This window comes from Thalia democratica, chromosome 2 (assembly GCF_965202585.1).
Source record: "Thalia democratica chromosome 2, ktThaDemo2.hap1.1, whole genome shotgun sequence".
Classification (NCBI taxonomy): Eukaryota; Metazoa; Chordata; class Thaliacea; order Salpida; family Salpidae; genus Thalia; species Thalia democratica.
In genome coordinates this window covers 71,817,280-71,834,789 of record NC_139166.1, presented here as the reverse complement: position 1 = coordinate 71,834,789, position 17,510 = coordinate 71,817,280, and the positions used below count along the sequence as shown (strand labels likewise).

Genomic DNA, 17,510 nt, shown 5'->3' with positions numbered 1-17,510 from the left:
AAAGAAAAGCTTAAGCAGTTTAAACGAACTTTGATCTCAATTAAATGGTAATACATTGTAGTTACGATAAGAACAATACAAGTAGCGTCTAAATATTATTCAACTATTGTTTTAATTATTTATAAAAGCTTAAACAATGTTTTGTTTTCGTCCTTAAGGGCATAGGGGGGTAAACATACTTTTTTTGTTTGTTTTTGATCTTATTTTATATAACTTTTACTAAACTACAAGATGCTTTTTACAGATTTAAAAAAATCAAAATAACTTTTGAGATATAGCCGGTCAAAGTCGGAGGCAACAATAGGATCCTTATGGGAGGCGCAAACTAAAACGGCAAATAACTAAAAATCACTAAAAATCTATCTCCTCCTACGTTTTTTGAGATAACTACCTCAAATTTTTAGGAAATGTTCCTTGATATATTTAGAAAATTCCGTCGGAACAGAATTTGAAAAATTAAAAATTAAAATTTCCAAACAAAAAAATTAAAAAAAAAATTTTGAAAACTTTAAAAACATTGAACTTTTAACTTACTTTATTTAAATATTAAACCAATACAACTACAACAGTTCTAGCTCTGCTTGTACTTGAAATTTGATCTATATAATTTTATTAGCAATGAATGTTAAATAATAAAACTGCTCAACTCAGTTTATTTAATAACTATTTATCCCCTACAGACGTAAGTACAGAAAAAATTAAACACCATTTAATTTTTATAAAAAACAGTTTTGTTTTATTATTTTTTTATATTATGTATAAATGAAACACTGTTAACCAGTTTACTTTTTTTTTTTAATTATTAGAAAACCTAAATATTTATTTCATTAACCTGAAACTACTTGGTGTTTTTTATAAGATGCTTAGAAGTTTAATTTTCCACATATAAAAAGTAACATAGATTTTTAGAATATTTACTTACTTTTTGCTATTTTAGTTAAAGTGAAGCACTGTATGGGAATTTGTTATTAAAAAAACTAAATATGTTTAAATTAAAAAAAAATTAAGGTGACACACTACTCAACAATACAGTTTTATTTTGCTCGTTAAAACAATTAAATAAAATGCAATTCACTCACTTACGATTTTATGAATTTTAATTTGATTGTTATATTTTTCCAGGTGAAACACTTTTGAACAATACAGTTTTGTTCACACCAAATCATTCACCCAGACTAACAAACAGCAAGTTAGATCGACAACATTCTTTCAATCATAAAGGTTGGTTTATTGTATTATGTAAAGTTCAATTATTTTTTATATTATTTGTTTGAATTTGCTTTAAGTACAGTTTTTTTTGGAGTGAATGAAGATAGTTTTTGTTTATATTACATTTTGAATCAATGAAGGTTTTTAATTATCTAATAAAACCATCTAATAAAATGCTTGCGCTTGAAATAAAGTTTATTTTATGTACATTTAAACTCGAAAAATATCTTTTTACATGTTTTCCTTATTTGTTTAGTTTCATATTCCCTAATGCTGAAATAAGTCAGTTTTGGGTTAATATTTCAAAATATTAGTTTTTGAAATAAAATTTAGTCACATGAATGCAAACCATTATTCTTTTAAACAATTACGTTAACAAAAAATACACACAAAAAATCATGTGTACCATTTAGCTTAGGTTCATTGTGTATACGGCAATAAAAAACAAAAATTATTACATTAAACTGTTTGAAAACAGATCAATAAAACCTTTTAAAGTTGTAATTTGCAAACTGCATTAGAGCTTGAAAACAAATGTACTAGCCACTCACTATAAACCCCAGAAATTATTTTATTTATTTTATTCTTATTGCTCCCTAAAATTTTGTTTTAAACTTTGTTTTTATTTTTTTGGGCTTTTTTCTGTTCATTTTAATTGTTTTGCATGTATTTCCAGCGTTAGATTGGCAAAACGGCAGGTTGACTCGGCTGAGTTCTTTAGATTCCAACTCGCTTTTTGCTGTTTCTAATTACAGAGACATCACCGACAGTTAGTTTTACTCGTAGTTGCATGTTAGATATGTTCACTTAATAGTAATCACTTTGTGCTGTTCGTATACATTGTAGTTTTCTTTTAATGTAGCTTTTAATGTTCTGTATTTCTAGTTCAGTAGATGTCATGTAAAAGTATATTTCAAAATTAAAACACGGTTCACATTAGTATTTATTACATACTAAATTGGTACAATATATGAAGAGTTAGATTTTAAAAAATTAAACGTTCACTTTTCTAAGTTGTGGTGTTTTTATATACATGATACATAATCTATTTTGGGGCATGCAAATTGTAGTACACTAGATGTAGAAGTATGTCAGATCTGTTCACTGAATAGCAATTTCCTTATTTTCTTTTGATGTACATATTTTGGTGGTTCCAAACAAAAATTTGACAGCTGGTTTCTCTTGTAATTATATAGATCACGGGTAGATGTAAAATATGCACAAGAGTCTATTTTGCACTAAAGTCATTTTTTTCGCTAATTTTTTTAAGGTTTATTGTTGCTATGTTTAAATTTTAAATTCTTTTTTTTAAGTTTAGTTTTCCATTAATGCTTGTTTAAGTTTTAATTAGGTTCGTTTTAATTGTATTACAATTTTAAACTCATTATAGCTTTAATTAAAAATTGAAACTCGTTAAAAAAAGACTTCGTGCAAAAGTGACCCATCTCCATAGATCAAATGTAGAAATATATTTAGATGTTATTATAGATAGGCTCATTGGTATATTTTACTATTTGTTGTTGATGTATCTTTATATATCGGTAGTTTCCTAATAAAAGTCTATTTAAATTTTTGCATGCAAGTTTAGTACATTACATGTAAAAATAGAATTTGAATATATAATGTTGATTCCAATATTCTGCATGTTAAATAAAAGTATTGAACCTGTTTTAATTTGTGAACAAATGTTTATTTTAAGAAAATGTTATTGTTTGTATAAAGATTTCAGTTTTGGTCAATTTTTTGTATGCATGTTTTGTATTTATTTTTGTTTTTTTAAGCTCAGTATATAATTAAGGCATTAAAAATATAGCATAACATTAAATTGATTAAAACAAATCAATAAAATCTTTTAAAAATGTAGTTTGCAAACTACATTAAAGCTTTAAAACAAATCTATTTGCTACTATTAACCCAAACGTTTTGACTTTTTTTTGTGTTTTTAGCTAGTAACAAAATATATAGATCTCATTATCACTCAAAATTTTTAAATGTCACGAATGTTAATTTGTTAAACATGTTGTAGTTGTACATGTATATTTTGATTTTAATTGATAATACTGTACACTTTTACTATAGTTACTTAATGTATAAGTGTACTTTTATATTTGTTTTTAGAATTTTCTAGTTTCACGTTATTAATCTGGTAAATTTAGTGTCAATTTAGATTTTCGTAAGTGTTTTTATGATAAAGTAAATTAATTTTTCCACTAAGCGTTTTAATGCTAAACATTCCAAATTGATTTAACAAATTTACATACAATTTGGTTAATTTCCTGAAACTCTAAATCTTTAAAATACAAGTAAAATAACACTGTGAAAAACACTAAATAATGTGTTATATCCGTTAAATTCCGGAAACTTTAGTATGTACTTCGTAACTCCTAATTGGTTTAGTAAATTTATATACAAATTAAGTTGACTTTATGAAACTCTAAGTCTTTAAAATACCTTACTATATATATGTAATATTAGAGTTTTAATTACCTTTGGAAAAACACTAAATACTGTGTTATATCCGTTTAATTCTAGACACGTGACTTTTTACTATATTTTAAGTTTTTTTTTCAACTTAAATTGTATGTAAATTTACTGAATCAATTAGGAGTGTTAAAATTTCAATTTACAAATTAGTTGTTTTTTAAATAAACTTAAGTTATAAAGCTGTATAATATTTTTATCAATAATACTTTTAAACGTCTTTTCAATGCTTACTAATTTATAAATACACGCAACAATTTTTGCTTAAATCTGTCAAACAGTTTAGTTATTCAAACATGTTTAAAAAGCGCTTTACTTTTAGTATAAACCCAACAAAAACTCTTATAAATTAACCAATTAATTTTTTAACACTATTCAAAATCTCTAGCAAACTAAAAAGTTTGATTTTAAAGTCAAATCATACGTATCTTTGACAAACTCTTGAAATTAAACAAATAAATAAAAACTTTTTATTACTCTGCAAAAACTACAAAATTTTACATTGCATTGTGAAGGCAAATCAACAAATTTTAATTTGGCAAAATTAAATTTCCTACACTGAACTGAACCACTCAATCGGATTTATGATCGGTTATTTCACTTACTGTCTACCTTATAAATTATTCACCACTTAGGATTAAGTGCTTAGACTTTCCGCGGTGCAGGACAATAAAAATCAAAACATTTAATTGAGAAGTTTATTCTGTCCTGTGCGTATAAAATAAGATTTTCGGACTTTTTAAAAGCTTTTCGCGTTTTATTGAGTCTAAATGCGGTTTGTTTGCTTTTTGTTTTCCAAACCGAGTTTATTTTGTCTCTAATTCCGAATCAGATCGATTTGTGACGTCATAGTAAGTTTTGACGCCGAAACGTTTGCGAATTGGAACGCAAACGTCTTAATTCAAAACGTAAACTTTGTTTCCAATAAAAGGATTGTTTTATTTGATATGAAAATAGGTAAATTCAATAAAGGTTGGCTTAAATTAAATAGAAATAAATCTACAAAGGTTAAGTTGATATTTACTATTTGAATTTTAAGAATATCGATTTTAATCGGTAGTCATTGTTGTTTTTCAATTTGAATTTAAAAAAGTTTAACAATTAACTACACAAGGTTCTGAAAAAATCTTAATTGTACCTAAGCTATAAAAAGTAAGACGTAAAAGCAACATATGGTTTAATGAATTTAGCTATAACAGAACGATAGGTAAGTCCAATAAAAGTTGGGTCAAGCTAAAATGAAAAACAAATACAAAGGGGTTAAGAAGTTTCATACGTAAATATTATAATAAATTATACAAAAAAAGATTTTAAAAGTGTTTTTGAATTTAATAAGTGGTCTTTTATGTATTTTCAACTTAACAAATAGTAAAAAGTTGTTTTGTTTTCATATAGTATCATATGCATAGATATATTTATAATAATTTAATTTTGCATGTGCATGCTTAGTACTTAAATAAAAATAACATGCTACTTGAAGTTTATAAAAATTATTTTCTAATAAATGATAAATTTACTATACAACTTCACAGTCACAAAATAATCTGTCGATAAACTTAAAGTTCTATTTTATTATTAATTTTCGATGAATAGAGCATTTAGTTAAACTGTAAACAGTTGAAAAACACTCCCTAACTTAAAACTTTCTGTTAAAAAAGTTATCAATTAAATGTTGATAATATCAAGTTAAACTTTTAAATAGAATTAATAGTTGTCTTTACTTATATAATCTTAAAACTTGCATTGATATTACTTATTAGTTAAGTCATGATTTTAAAAGTTATTTTTTCCACGATAATCTTAAAACTCTGTTATTTAAATGTTTTATATACGTTTTAAATTTTTGAAACGTTAATAAAATTCATTTAAAACTGTTTTTAAAACTTTTAGCCCTGATATACAAAATAAATATGTTTACAAACAGTTTTGAGCACACGGTTAGGTAGCAACAAATGTATAGACTAATCATTATCGGCCGTATCGAACTTTTAACCATTATGTTTAAAAAATTTACTAATCCCTGGTATACCGATTAAAATTGTTTACAATGTTTTCAGTTTTGAACACGTGGTGGGGTAGCAAGCGTATCGACTACTCCTTATTCAGTCCGTCAGAACTGTCAACATTTCCTTTGTCCTCATTGGCTCATCTCCACCACGCCAGTTTCTGGGAAAGCACCGATTTCGCAGCCTTTGCAATCAGACAGGTTAGGATGTTTTTTATTATTTTGTAATCAGTTTAATTTTATAACAATGTTGTGTTATTTTGCCATGTCATGTTTAGTTTTTATTAATGATTGGCACTGATTTTGCTGCCTTCTCATTAAGACAGGTTTAGATTTATAAAAAAATTATTGTATACATTTTAGATGCTAATGTACTTAGTTATACGTTTAAATGTTTTACTACAAAACTGTTCAAATACTAAGAGTAAAAAAATACTTACAGTTTAAGTTTACCAATAAAAAAAATTAAACATAGGTTTTATAGATTATAAAAAATATTTTTAAACTAAAATCTTATAAATTTACAAACATTTCTGAACTTTATGGACTGAAAATGTGTCTTTTTAAAGGTTTGGGTGGTATAGTTTTTTACAATAAAAAAATAAAAACAAAGCTTTCTAGCACTTTTTACAAATATATATGTAAAAGTTGTAGATAAATGCTCTTTAAATTGCTGCAAATATCTATTTTAATCTTGCTTATTCAAGCTTTCTAAAACCTTTCATTTCAAAGTTTAGGCCACACAAGCTTCACACAAAACAAACTATTAGTATCTAAAAACAACAACAAAGAACTTTAACACCTGTATACATTGTATTGTAATTCATGTGACAATATGTTCATGTTACACAGACTGTTTAAAAACACTTTCATTGTTACCATTGAAAGTGCAGAAACGAACAAAATAAATTGAAACTTTTAATTTAAACGAGTTTTTCTAACTTATAAACCTCATAAATATTTAGTTAAATGTTTGAAGACTAAAACTTAAAATTTTTTGAAGTATTTGTTTCCAACCTTTGTACACAGTTTGTTTATAGATAATGCAATTTTCAAATAATAAAAACATTTTAAGTGTTTTCAAATAGCAAACTCTGTTATTCTAAAATGTATAAGTGCAAAAAAAAAAACAAATTAAGTTAAATCATTTAAACTAATTTGAAGAAAAAGTTCAAAAGTCATTTGAGATCATATACAGTGCACATAAAAACCGGCTTAAATGTCATTTAAATTAAATTTGCATCAACTTTGTCGGTTTATAAGAAGTATCTCATCCGCATTTCATTTTAGAAGCTGTGTAATAATGTGGCATTTGTATGAATTTACTATGACAATTTATATGCTCTTTAAAAGTCTAAGTTTTTTTATTAGTTATTTAAATAGTTTAAAAACTTTTTGTTTTATGTTATGAATTGAAATGAAGACAAGACTTAAACTGGTAATTAATACACTTAATGGTTGTTTTTTGAATTACTAAAATAACTAAACTTACATAATGTGTATGAATTTATAATTACGACTTGTATACACTTATAAAATAAATTTATAAGGTGTTTAATTATTAACTAGTTTGTTTGTAAATTACATATATCATCTAAAACCATACAAACTTAATTGAAACAAACAATAAATCTTTAATTTGTTTTTATACACGCTTCATAGTTTTATTTTCTTCCGTTTTCTAATACTTTATAACAAAAATTGTACATTTATTGTTGTGTTGAAGGTCTATTGAAATTTAAAAAGCATATATAATTGGCAATTATAGGCTATCGTAGAACTAGTGTTTTAATAGTTAAAGTTTTTTTAAGTTGAACTAAATCTACAGTTGAAGTTTAACACTTATATCAACTCTTTGTAAATCATGCTATCGAAAATAAATATACATTGATTAAATACGAAAGCTTTTATAAATGACAAGAATTCGCTTGTAATAAGATTCGTTTGTATTAATTTCATTAACTTAATTGAAATTTTTAGGTGAATGGTTGTTTTTCAATAATAAAAAAGAATTATTTATTAAAACTGTTAACTAATTATGACGTAAATTATAGTTCATTTGAAAAATAAAGTTTTCTTAAATTGGTAATTAGCACTTCATAGAGTTTGTTACTGGTGTTCAATTTAAAAATGTGAAGTTACTTCATATTTATGAACTTACTGCTTTAGTTTTTAAAGTATATGAAGAAAAAAATATTTTTTTAATAATTGACAACAATATGCTTTTTAAAATGGTATTTCTTCAAGTTTCAAAAACTCATATGAACTATAATATAAATATCAATAAAAAAAAATTCTAAGTCTTAATTAATTAGCAATTACACACACTTTACTAATAAATTTTGTTTGTTTTAATTTCAACAACTTACTTCAACTTTTGAGGTAAACTGTTGATTTACGATTTTTGAAAGATAAAAACAAATTTTTATTAAAAATATCCAATATATTTTACACAAATTGTAATTGAAATGGAAAAAAAAAACATTTAATTGGCAGTTATACGCACTTCTTAAAGATATTTTTTTTTGTTTAAGTTTTTTTTTTTTTTTTAATAAAAGTGGTTAGTTTTAAAAAACATAAAATTAAATTATGAAACATTATACAACTGGCTTTTAAAACACGTAAAAATAGACATAATACGCTTTTAATAAAAATAATTTGTTTTAATTTGAATAACTTATATGAACCATTGAACACCTTAATAACTTTTAAAATTTTTGGTTGCTTGTTAAAAAATTTGTAGTTCATTGAACTGAAAAATTACCTTATTTGTCAAGTTAAAAAACTTTCAAAACTAATATTTAGTTTAAGTTTTTATTTTGTTTCAACAATTAAACTAAAGATCAATATATTTTAGATTTTAATAAATACTGATTGTTATGATATGTTCAAAAACTCTTTTTTTTTTTGAATATAATTACGTACATTAATGTTAGATGAAACATTTTTGAATATATCTAATTACAAAACAACACAATGTCTTCTTAATTTATTAATATTTTACAAAAGACGTAAATACAAGCATTTGCAGAGTTGTTTAAAGTGCATTTGATACTGTGCAAAGTTCATTATTTTATAAATATAACAATGATTTACATTTAATTTTAAAAATCACAATACCTCTATAAATACATAAACTTGATATTTATTTAAATGTTAACAACTAATTAAAATGTCAGTTTTAAAACTGATATGTACTGCATATTTAAAATCAATCGATTTATTAATAATTTCAAAATGTAGAGTGTGGGAAAACAATGTAATAATGCTAAACTAATGAGGTTATGTTTCCTATCATGATAACAGATTGTTTTACTTGTTTTAATATTGATAATAAAATCTTTCTTTTGTACACTTACTTTTCTATTGTTAAAAAATATATGTTATTTCTAATTGTCTTGAAATTTAGATAAAATACTTACATAAAACTTATAGATTACGAAAGTCGCTTTTACATATAAATGTTTTAAATTTTGGGTTTGATTACTAATTATTAGCTTAGTTTAAACAAAACTAGTTTAATTATTTTTTATAATTACTTTTTAGCTGTTTTTTAAAACTTTGCCTTTGCTTTTTGTAGAAGTGCAATAAAATTTCAATAATTGTGTCAATAAAATCTAGTGTAAATTTACTAATTACTATAACAAACTATATAATTCACTAGTTTCTATTCTAAAAATAATACAACATTTTTAAGTGTTTATAATCAATCATTTTTAAGGTTTTAGTTAGGTTAAATTAAAAAGTACTTATTTTTAAAGTTTTAGAAGGTAGCAAATTATTTATCAAATATAATTACTTAATAATACTTTTTTGTTTTTATTTAGTGGTATTTATTTTACAATCGAAATTAACTCGAGTGAGATGGAAATATTAATAAGCAACTTTTAAAACTTTAGGTCATGTAAGTTTTTTTACAAAGTAATCTACTGATAGGAACAAATCATTTAAGAAAAAATTAAAAACATTTTACTAAAAAGTTGTTCTTAAATGCTCTTTGTTTTTTTCAGTGATTAAGTTTTATTGTTTGATTTTACACATTTAAAGGAAAATGAAAATTTTGTTTTCGAAACTTGGGTCACATAGGTTTTAAAACTAATGACTAAATAGCAACGTCAGTACTGTTTAAACGTATGTATACAAAATGCACTTAATTGATCTTGTTTTTTGCCATGAGTAATATTTAAATGTGAAAGTATACATACTATGAAGGAATCAGTTTTTTTATTAGTTTTGTAAAATGTGTTTTTACCTAAAGGTTTACTTGTAAAACTTATAAAAATACCAGTATGTCTTAGTCTATATTTATTTCTTTCATATTATTTTTGCTACTTGATGATACAATAGGTCTCATGAAATAAGTGTTTAATATATTTTTTTAACTAAACAGATGTTCAATCAGGAGCAACCAGTAGAAGAAGTAGGTCAACATCAGCAAGTATCATTCGATTTGGGTGACGGGGCAACCTTTGACCCAGTTATTCAGCGACAAAAGTGGAAACACAAAAGAACCTCATTCAAAATTGGGGTCAGATGTTTTTATTGATTAAAAAAAAAAAATATATATATATTGTTTTTAGAAAATAAACAACCGTTTTAGCTTATTTTTTTATCAAATACAGTTTAACCTTGATAAGCTTTTGTGGAGCGTTGATTTTCAATTAAAGTTTTTGACTCTGCAAATTAGGTCATAAATAGGGGATAAACAACTTTTTTTGTTAGTGTGCCAGAAGTTTTAGAAAGAGTTTTGGTAGCTTGTAGTTTTTGTAAATGATACTATAAAAATAAATAATTTCAAAAGCTAGTTTTTCAATAAAATGTTAGTCTAGTAGGCACGATTGTGTAAAGAAATTAACTAAAGATCGCGTTTAGTATATTTATTAGCTAAAAAGCTAAGTTGTAATTGTTTTGCACAAATTTTCAAACTAAAAAATTCCACGAGTACGGGAATTTTTTGCTTGGTGTTGCCAAATAATATATTTAATAGTTATATTACTGATCTCAAAACTTTCCCGAACAGAATTTAAGCGCGAACCACCGATCCAAGGACACTGTTGTTTTGGAGGGAAACCAGCAAAATTTGGCGGGAAAGTTTTGCTACGGTCCACTGGATATGGTGTCATTACATGATGAGACAATTGACATATACGTTCATTTTACTGTTAGTTTTTTTATTTTTGTATACAAAAATATACATCATTTAAAATTTGAGTTTTCTTAATATATTTTCTAATCTTACGTTTAAAGTTTTTTGTCTTCTAGCTCTTCATAAATAGTTATTACAGACACAGCTTAAATAAAAACAGTTTCTGTACATATCCGTGAATGTAATGTTTCAGTATTTTTTAAACTTTTAGTTTTTACTTTTTAAAGTTTTTCTTTTGTTTGTTTTATTAATTGATATATTTATTAAATTGTTTTTTTAATTGTGTATAAAAAATCTAAATGAAAAACTTTAACTTAAAAATAAAGTTTTGGAAAAAACTGTCTTGGATTTTAATTACATTCATTTTTGATAGTCATATATAGTATTTACAGCACTCTTTTGTTTTACTTTTGACCTTAAAAAAACTAAAGTTTAGTTCTTTATAAATATATTAGAACTAGTTTGTGTTTACTCAATTTAAAACTAGGCTGATTTGTGATAATGTAAACCAGAACCAGTAATTAAGCATTGAAAATGTTTAATTTCATACCCTGGGTTGACTATACCAATTTTAAAGCTGCAATTAAAATAAGCTTAACATAAATATCAATGTGACTAATTTTTAAGTTGATCGAAAAAAGTCCGTGCAAATGATTCGTTTTCTTTATATACAGATATTTATTGATTTAGTTAAGGCAAAAAATTGCTAGTTCTTTTTTTAATCAGTTTAAATTGAGATAATTAGTACTCGTTAAGCTTTAATCACCAACATAAGTTGAAACTATAGTTTTTATTCGATTAAGTTTTAACTGCTGTAATTTAGATTTTTGTAAAAAAGATATTTTAGTTTTGTAATAGAACGTAAAATATTAATCTATTCCAAAACAACTCCTTTTTGATTAAATAACTTTCGTTTATCAATAGCAATATATATCTTCATTACTCTTGATAACAAGTAATTATTAATTTTTTGTCCGCAGTAATTAGTTATTATGGCAAACATGTTTCTATACCTTCATGTATTTGTGTATTTTTTACGTATTTTTATAAATATACCTGCCGTCTGCCAATGGATACACTTATTTTTTGCATGTTTTGAAAATATTAAAAAATTCGAGTATCTATTGCATAGGGTTTAACGTTTAACTCTTTTTGCTAAATTGAATAATCTGTCTAATTTTTTTTTCATTATTTTATTTATAACATATACAGAATACAAACGAATGGAAATTATTGTCAAGCCAGCAAGCAAGTCACGGTAAAATTAATTACATTCTACCATCTGAAGATAAATTACAAAGAGGATTGTACCAGATTAGAATGCTTGTTAGGTGGGTTAGACATATGTGTTATTAGTATATTAGTTTAATACTTTTTTTTTTAAGTCAAACACTTTTCAACTTAAAAATGTACCAGGTTGCAGTGGTTGTTAATTAAATTAATTTGTTGTTGTGTTTTCTTTTTGTTAATATCAAAGCTTCAATATTCAATCGATTAGTTATTTTGACAATTGTGTTTAAGATAAAAGAATAAACGTTTTTTAGCTCAGGGTACAACTTTAAAAAAAATTAATTACAAGTAGTTATATAACAATTCGCAAAAATATATGTCGCACACACATTCTTATGCTTAAACATGATGATATATATTATTAGAATAAATACATCTCAATAATACTATTTTTGTTCTTTAGGTTTAGCTTTAACTTGTTACTAAAAATAAATGTTTTATTTTTTTGCACTTATTTTTCAAGGGTTGGGGTATAAAACTACTTCTTAGTAAAATTTAAAATTGTAAAATATATTTTCATAGGGGATATGACATATTCAGAATCCTACTTAGGAGAAATTAGAATCAGTTGTTGATAATAGTTTTTGATAATTATTAATATTTTTTCCACAGAGGTGATATGACATACTCGGATAGTTACTTAGCAGTAATCCCACCCCAATTAGAATCAGTAGTCTTCAGCATAGATGGATCTTTTACGACCAACTTCTCAATACTCGCCAACGATCCCAAAGTCAGACCCTCAGCTGTTGATGTCGTGAGGTTTGTAATTATTTGATAAATTAAAAAAGGTTTTCGGTTAAGTATAAAAGTAAGTTACTAATTTTGTATTTTAGTTTTCTGCAAATGCATGAACTTTTTTCCATTGTGCGTCCATTGGCTCAGGTTTAACACTCTTATAAAAATATAATTGTAAGTATTTATATTAATTTTTAATAAATTTTTTTAATTTAGGTTTTAAAGTTTTCATTGGCTAGTTTTTTTTTTATTAACTCTGTCGTGTAAAACTTTTTGTAAATATTTCGAAAATTACTAAACTATTGTATTTGTAAAAAAGCATAATACTAGCATAGTCTGTATATTTATGTATTAAAAAATATTTCTGTATGTTTTTTTTTTGCTAGTTAAGTTAGTTCAACTGACTTTTTAAACAAAAAACACACATTTATCAAAAAACTGTTTTATAAAAAACATTGAAAGTTACTTAAAAAAAAAGGTAAATTTATCTCGTTTATCTGTTTAAATTATTAGTTCGCTTATTTTAATATTAGTTTGATTAGTAGATGTTTATGTTATACTTATGTTAAATATTTCTGCTCTCAAACTTGTTTAAAAAGTTATATTTATTTTGGTTTTATTTGCAATAAAATTACATTTTAACGGTTCGCAACGTAAAACTTTCAAAATCTTATAAATCAATAAATGAAAACATTTATCATTCAATCTATGTATTTTTAGTAACACTACAAATATACTTTATAAACATCTACTAATATTTGTTTTCTTATTAAGTATTTACATTTAATATTCTTGATTTCACTACAACTTCCAGAACTCAGCTCTTATCACAGTTTTTTCAATTATTTTTTACCATTTAGATTGTTTTAAACATTTATTGTTTTTGGATATAGATTATATAGTTATTTGCCTTAACTTAAAAAGAATGCTCAATTTACTGTGATGTAAAGAGATTTTGCTTGAAAAAGTCGCAATCTCTTGCCACCGAAACCGGTCGCGAAAAAATATATAATTTGCATAAATCTATTTGAATATAGATTAAAAAATTATTAAGGTATAATGCCTATGTAACAGATGCTTTTTGTAAACAGTTGGTCGAATTTTAGCACACAAAGTGATTTGTTTCGTGTTTTTTGAATCTATTCATTATATAAAAATAATAAATGCATGTAGTAAGATTTAAAATATTACAAAAATAGGTAGTGAGTAAATAGCAATTATAAACAAACAACTGTTAGTGTATAATAATTTATATTTTTCACCCTCAGGAGATGGCAGCAGATGGGTTACGTCATCACATACGTCACAGCTCGCCCAGACCTTCAGAAGAAGTCGGTTCTGACGTGGTTATTACGTCACAATTTCCCATTCGGACCACTTTATTTTTGTGACACTAATATAACCAACTTCTTGAGTAGCAAGGCGAATACGTTGAAGAACATACAGAAAGAAGTAATATTTTTTTTTTATTTATTTATGTTGAGTGTTATTAACCGAAAACATTTTAAAAGCAGAAAAAGTGATTAAGTTTAAAAAATGTTTTATTTGGTTAGTTTCTAAAATACTGTAATTATCGTACAGAGTTCTCAAAATTTTAACTGTTAAGTAATTTTTAATGCTTAAATAAGTATAAAGTTTTTTAATACAGTTGAACTTGCAACTTATAAATCAGCAACCGAAATAATCTTTTTAAAGTACTTATTGCTTTTAATTATTTTTAATTTATTTTATAATTCAACAGTGCAACTTACAATATGTAGCAGCTTACGGTTCATCAAAAGATATTGCAGTTTACAATCAACTACCCATACCACACGATAAAGTATTTATATTGGGTAAATCTAAAAAACAAACCCAAAATACTTGCACTGTTAGTTGATTTTATTTGTAACTGAACGTTCTTATTAAATTGTAAAATATTGTTTTGTTTTATCACTTATAATCAATTTTCAAGTTTTATTTTAAGAACAAAAAAGTTGTCATCAATTATATAATTTTTGTATACTATAAAAACTAGTCAAGAACTTGAAATATAAAATATTTGATTAAAGTAATAAAAAACAATATTGTATTAGTAACTGAAATAAGTTTAATTTTTCAGTGGTTACCAAATGGGTATCCTGACCATTTAGACGATCTTCACAGACCTGAAGTTCTTTCACCTGCTAAATTCGATGCTAAAGTTTGTTTGATATGTTAAAAATACTTAGTTTAAATTAATTTGAACTTTTTATCAAAGTTTTTAAACTTCAACTATAAATATTTAAAAAAAACTGGTACATCTTTTACAGAGTGGTCTGTACTAAATTAAAAATTTAGAAGAGTTTAAGTAAATATTTTGTATAAATAATATACATTTTGTGTTGTAACAACATATACTTTTGTCAAAATTAAATAATATCTTTAGCATATTGGTTTCTTCTTTATAAATTAAACAATTGCAAATACGAATAGTTTTTTTATACAGTTGTGTTTTTAGTATTTCAACTACCTTTTAAAATAAACTTTTTTCTATTGCTAAATTAAAAACTTGTGAAATTAATTTTAATGGTTTTCGTAACTAAAAAACTATTTAATAATAATAATGATTAAGTTACCCATAATTTTGAAATTAAAACAAGACATTTTAACGAAACATTTATATTTTCATCAGGAAATATTTGGAAAAAGATCATTTAGGAATACAAACAGAAAGAAAAGCAAAAAAGACCACTGATTAAAAAATTTATATATTTCTAATAGACCACTGCCCTTTATAAATAATATTTTCAAGATTTTTATATTATAATGTTTTAATAATCCAAAAGTTTTGTTTTTAAAAGAATAATTACGTAATCCATTTTGGATAAAAATTTATAAACAGTTCTTTTTTACGAAATTTAAAGAATTTTATTTTCTAGCCTTTCCTACAAATTATAAAACTGTTTAATAATTTGTGTGACAATCTTTTAATTTCTTCTACACTTTAAGTTATATTTTTTTCTTGAAATCCATGTTTTTATTCTGTAATGGATTTGTTTAGTTTTTTTTTTTCAAAATACTTATTAGGATTAATAATACATAAATGAAATATTATTAAACTTATACTTCTGTTCATTATATAAATACAAATGTATCACAACAAAAATAGTTCTAAATCAAATAATTTTTTAATTCGTGCAATTTCACAGATTTGGAGATTATTTATTTTTATGTTTTTGTTTTACACATCATAAGCTTTCTTTTTATCATAAAAACACAAAAACAATGTCTAAATATAGCTGCTGGAATTTAACACTTGTTTTTAAGTTTATAAAAGTCAGTTGTCAAAATAAATACATAATGTGTTTGCTACCAAAGTCTGTGTTTTCATTTTATTTTTTATTATAAGTTATTTTTATGAATTAACAATAAGTTTTTACCGATTGGGTAATAAATCGTTTTGGTTAGTTTAATTTCACTTCAAATTAGTTAAGTTTGTCAAAATTTGCAACTAAATTTTATTTTTAACCAAGTATGTAGGTTTTATTTTCCAGATAAAAAAACTTTTTCTTTTCAACATTAAAAAGTCTACATTTTAAAAAGTATTTTGATATGTAAGATTTTTACTTTTTGTTAATGTATTGTTCTATTCTAGTTTAATTTGTCATTTAATAACTAAAACTTTTATTTTACCACTCTTTGCTTTATTTTGTTTCTAAACATTGTTTTATTAAAAAAGTAAGAAACATTAGTGATTTTTTATTTAATAACTAAGATTTTTAGTAAAGCTATTTTAAAAAGTTACAATACTTTTTTTAAACTTCAAACATTGTTAGCTAATTAATTTGAATGCATAACAAATATATAAAACACTCTCCTAAGTTTTTCTGTGATAGTTTAATATGCGCTAATTACTTTGTTAGTTTTAACTTTTGGTATTTTTAGTAATAAAACTATTCATAGTTTTAAATTTGTTCTTCTGTTAGGTTCTGACGAAAAGTAGTGAAATGCATATTAAACTACCACAGAAAAACTTGAGAGAGTTTTTTATACATCTGTTATGCGTTTAAATACTTTCTTTTACTTACTTGTTTTTTTGCGCTTGAAATTGCTTTATTTAACTAACTTGTCTTAAATAATAAATACTACCAAAAGTATAAACTACTACATAAAATACGTATTTAATTAGATTACATTCAACATAACCGTTTTACAACCAAATTAATCATTAAATTAATACACAAAGTGCTTATAGATAGAACAGTCTATACAACCTGTCTCCTTAAATGCCTATTTGAAGTTTTAAATTACTTTAAAATAAACGTAAAGTTTCTGCAATTAAATAAAAAAAAAGTTCTTTTTTTTCTTATTAATGAGCTGGAAAGTTTAGATATGAAATTACAAAGCTTTACAAAAACCTTGAAAATTAATTTATGTGATTGAAAATTTTACAAGTTAATGTGATAAAATGTTTTCATTTAAATTACCACTTTAGAGATCATAAAAATATTTTATGCAAGTTTAACAACAAAGCAATATTCTAAAGTAAGTATTTACAAAATACAAGCGAAAAATTACTTAAATGATTACCTTCAAGTATTTTGTAATAGTTCAAACTTTAAAATTATTTATGAGCAGTTTAATATTTTTTGATCTTACAAACTTTACAGTTAGATAATT

General features: G+C 24.1%; 1 protein-coding gene across 2 annotated transcripts in view; it reads left to right on the top strand.

Moving 5' to 3' along the window:
* The window catches only part of LOC145829379 (membrane-associated phosphatidylinositol transfer protein 1-like), a 40,897-nt gene extending 24,910 nt beyond the window's left edge, over window positions 1-15,987 (top strand). Inside the window, exons 20-30 of one of the 2 annotated variants that reach the window (XM_082937149.1) lie at window positions 1,123-1,221; window positions 1,886-1,978; window positions 5,748-5,896; window positions 10,086-10,223; window positions 10,716-10,856; window positions 12,054-12,172; window positions 12,744-12,893; window positions 14,138-14,321; window positions 14,611-14,739; window positions 14,971-15,051; window positions 15,523-15,987. In XM_082937149.1, the coding sequence (XP_082793275.1) occupies window positions 1,123-1,221; window positions 1,886-1,978; window positions 5,748-5,896; window positions 10,086-10,223; window positions 10,716-10,856; window positions 12,054-12,172; window positions 12,744-12,893; window positions 14,138-14,321; window positions 14,611-14,739; window positions 14,971-15,051; window positions 15,523-15,585 (1,346 nt within the window). In that variant the 3' untranslated portion in view covers window positions 15,586-15,987. The remainder of the gene's footprint in view (window positions 1-1,122; window positions 1,222-1,885; window positions 1,979-5,747; window positions 5,897-10,085; window positions 10,224-10,715; window positions 10,857-12,053; window positions 12,173-12,743; window positions 12,894-14,137; window positions 14,322-14,610; window positions 14,740-14,970; window positions 15,052-15,522) is intronic. The other variant, XM_082937150.1, reaches the window with a different exon arrangement.
* The last annotated feature ends 1,523 nt before the right edge of the window (window positions 15,988-17,510 follow it).